Source organism: Babylonia areolata, chromosome 19, assembly GCF_041734735.1.
Source record: "Babylonia areolata isolate BAREFJ2019XMU chromosome 19, ASM4173473v1, whole genome shotgun sequence".
NCBI lineage: Eukaryota > Metazoa > Mollusca > Gastropoda > Neogastropoda > Buccinidae > Babylonia > Babylonia areolata.
Genome location: NC_134894.1, coordinates 4,451,863 through 4,456,147, shown reverse-complemented (window position 1 = coordinate 4,456,147; position 4,285 = coordinate 4,451,863). Strand labels below are relative to the sequence as shown.

Sequence of the window (4,285 nt, the reverse complement as noted above, 5' to 3'; positions counted from 1 at the left end):
CTCTGTCTGTGACTTCACAGATATATCGATCCGAGCCAACCCCGAAAATAAGCGTTAGTCACACTGCATGCATGGTTTTTCCGATCCGTTTCAATGTTAAGTAAAACTGCTGCGTACTTATATGGAACACAGCTAAAAATTAAATCAAATTGGGATCGGAGGCCTGATCGATACATCGTCTGTATATACGGGCCTAATTATATGACCCTAAGACATGGGGGTTTCGTCTGTATGTACAGTGAATATAATCATGTGAGCCTAAGAACCATAAAAACAGATTTTAATAACCGACGATTTCGTCTATGCACAGTGGGTAGGTATATATATAAGCCTATATAAGAACCGTAATTGTAAATTTTAATTTTGAGGACCGATTTCGTCTGTGTACGTAATGGTTATATTCATATGCCTAAGAACACTATAGTAGATTTTTCATCGATAAAGGAGAAAGAATATCAACCTTGTGAAGGTATTCACGTCCCCCGATCGCGAGTTCACCGATTCGAAATGGTCAAATAGCGGGCGCGGTCTTTGTGTATCTTGCCGCACGTTTGTCATGATAAACAGCTAGTACGATGTATAGATTGGTCCACTGTAATATTCGGATCAGATAAGGAAATTACGAAATACACACATTTACGATCGAAGGTCGCCTATACGGAAAAAATCTCTTGAAAAAAGTGGATTCAACTAAAATCGTTATGTCGTTACGATCGGTAATTCAAGTTTTCCGGCTTCCACTGAGGTTTCATGGAATGAAACCCCATGGCCACAGCTCCTTGGCCAGGAACGCCATATAGATGGATCGATCTCACACACTCCCCCCCGGCCTCGATCCGCGCTCCCTCTCCCCCTTCTCCGAAGAACTATAACCTCAACGTCCCGATCCAAACTGACACAATTAAGCCCCGAACAACATGCATGCATGACCTTGTTAAACTCTACTTCAAGTCAAGTTTGCCTAAAAAAAAACAAAAAAAAAACCCCCAAAAAAACCTCACAACAGCGCAATCCTCAGCAACCTCCTCAAACTACAACATAATCATCAATATAATGATGTTGGTTGTATAAAGGAAGAAGAAGATATATATATATATATATATATATATATATATATATATATATATATATATATAAATTATATATGTAAGGCCACCGTGGAGGTCATGCAGCACTTTCCCGCCTTTCGGATGTGTCCGGTCTTTCAAAGGCCTCCGGATCAGTCCACGCAGGTGTACATCAATTCAGCCCTGCGCTCGATCTCTCGATGGTTCTTATATATGTGAACGAATACGTTGTTGAGGGTGGGAGGTGCACTGTATCAAAACACCACCCCTCCTTAATCCACACCTGCACGATGATCAAACCCGATCGAGATTGATCGAAGCTCCGAATTAAGTATATCTCTTAATCGATCACTTAATCCGGGTCCCTCCCGAACACGACCAACATCAATTTGCTGATCCTCTCATTTGTGGGTGTCAAGCGCATGTCGACCCCCCTCCACCGCAGGCCCCACACCCGGGCCACCCCAGGCCCGTCCCCTGTCCCTCCCCCCCTAGCCCTTCCCCCCTCTCCATTCCCCCACTACCAACCCTCCCAATCACCCTCTTTTTTGTTCCATAATCAGCCTGGATCATAAGTCTTAGATGAAAAATAATATGCGCAGTAAGCATGTTTTACGTGCTGATGATTGATATATATACTGCTTGCATACAGGCTACGCTATTTGAAAGACGTCGCGCGTTTGTGTGTGTGTGTGTGTGTTGTACTTTTTTTTTCTTTTCTATCTTTAACTCTTTTAACAAAAGCAAAGCACAAAACACAACAGCTGTGAACTTGACCATCTCAAAATTATTTTTTCCTGCACTTATAGATATTCAAATTGCGCATTTATTGACGAAAATCCTTTGTCAAAATTCGGTCAATCATTTCGCAAGAATTTGATCCAGTTGTTCGCAAGGAATCGTTGTCAGTAAACTGGCAGACATATTTGTGACAAGGCTTCCCCAGATAACCTTTTCTCCACCAGTCTTCCAAACTTCTCGTGTGACTCTGGTCTTGATGAACTGGATGGACAAAAAACTTGGGGAGGTGGGCGGTTCTTTCTGTCAAAGACCCATGAACTGAGAGGACCACACCCACATGTTTCCATGGGTAATCTTTCTTTCCTTAGACAGAATAGTGTGTCGGAATGTTATTTGGACCTTAGCTTGTTGCTGCTGCAAACACTATCATACCGTAATGTGTAAACTTGTGACAGAACAGATCTAATGTTCTAAAGATTCGGGTGATTTTTTTCGTGTCTCAATACTGCTGCACATGAAATACATATTTATATTTTTCGAAATTCCTTTGCCCACCAGTACCACCTTTTATTATGAACAACCTTGACCCCTTCCCAGAATACATTGATGCATCGCTGTGTGTTTTCATGTTGTGTTTTGTCTGAGCTGCAGTTTACGTATTTTGTTTATCAGTTCGAGAGACTGGTTTTAACTGATGAATCAAAGAGAAGGAATGAACGAATATCGTAGTCCATTGTTTAAATATTCGTAGGCTTCTCGGGTTGGCCTTGAAGACTTGTTGAATTTTCAACATGGCAAGTTCGTCCACAGAATTTCTCGTGTCTGGAAAGTATCGCTTGGTGAGAAAAATAGGAAGTGGTTCTTTCGGTGACATCTACCTGGGAATCAACGTTGCCAATGGAGAGGTATGCTTTTGTTTTGTAGCATAGGTGTCTGTTATCTCTATCCAGCCAGTCTCTGTCAGTATTTCACTGTACAAATAATAACGAGATACGGGCTTCGAACTGTTTGCCTCACAGATGATGCGACTTTCGAGTTGGACTCCACTCCTATCGTAAACTCCTGTCAGTTGTCTGGAACTGTCAGCGTGTCGCAGTAGACATGAGGCTAAAGCGTCGTGGTTCATGTGCTGCTTTTTGTCATGTGTAACTTTGTCAAAATGTTTAAATTAGTCACTACTACAAAGATGGACCTATTTATTAACAATTCCAAAGTTTAAACCAGATAGAATCTTTAGAACTTAAAAGTTGAACGACAGCGAATTTGAGAGCCGAGGCCAGAAACTGTCATTACTAAAATAGTCCAGTTTTTAAAACGATGCCACTTTTCATGGAATTTTACTAACATCCAGGATTGGCCCGTTCACACACCATTTGCAGTGTAATGATAGAGAACAACCCATTTTCTCAGTTGTACTCCCTTGTTTATATAGAAATAATAAATAATTGAAATAAAGTAAGATAGAGCTGCGTTTTATGATTTGGACTACACAACTCCACACATAGTCCCCATACAAAGTAAATTGAGAGCCTGGGACATGAACAGGCTTGTGACAAGGCCTCAACTACTTTGATGTCAAGTCAAGGCAAGTCATTGTCATTGCTCTGGCGTCTGGGGACCAGACTGGTTTGTTGTTTTTGACAGGAAGGAGATTTGGACAGTCTTAGGAGGCAGTGCACAGTTGAGTTCATCATGAGTCCTTAGTCCACCAGTTGGCAACAATTATATCATTATGTTGTAACTAAAATGTGTTAATTATTTGTTTGCAGTGTTTTGATTGATATCAATGCTTCAGTACATGTAACTTTTTCATCATATAGTACTGTATTAAGAACACAAAATGGGGAGGACTGGGATAACACAATGAAGTTATATGTCATCCACTTCACGTTATCAGTACATGTCTCTTTTGTATTGTAATTGAACTGTTGTATAAAAATAAATTCCTGACCTTTGTGTAGTGAGTGTATGCTGAAAGTCCTTAATTGTGGTGTTGTATAATTTCTAGAGTAAAGGGACTGTTGAATCAGAACAGGCAGTTGTGAACACCAAGGAGGTTAAGACCTGTACAGCTGTACAGTATGTCACAGGTGTGACAGAATCATCAGTGAATATTTTCAACAAACACTAACAGCTGTATGGATAAAAATATACTTATTACTGTTATAGGTAGAAATGTAGAACTAGATATAAACTGCCAACACTGAGACTTAGTGTGACTGTGAGTGTGACACTGACAGAATGACTCATTGGGTTCAGATGCAGCTGTCTTTTTACTTTGTTCTTTTTTATTTATAGGAAATATCAGTTGAGTATCACATGTTTAGTGTTAAACTGTTATTACTTATTGAAATAGTGTGTAAAACAGGGCAGTAGAGAAAAAAAAATCTGCTTAAATTACTGACTCAGTGCACATCATGTGCATGCACATGTACACACAGACATGTATCACACACACACACACACACACACACACA

At 40.2% G+C, this 4,285-nt stretch overlaps 1 protein-coding gene across 2 annotated transcripts in view; it reads left to right on the top strand.

Annotated features, from left to right (window-relative positions):
- The first annotated feature begins 2,412 nt into the window (after window positions 1–2,412).
- LOC143293394 (casein kinase I-like) overlaps window positions 2,413–4,285 on the top strand; it is a 20,476-nt gene continuing 18,603 nt past the window's right edge. For both annotated transcript variants that reach the window (XM_076604213.1, XM_076604212.1), the window contains exon 1: window positions 2,413–2,713. In XM_076604213.1, coding sequence (XP_076460328.1) covers window positions 2,600–2,713 — 114 coding nt within the window. In that variant the 5' untranslated portion in view covers window positions 2,413–2,599. The remainder of the gene's footprint in view (window positions 2,714–4,285) is intronic.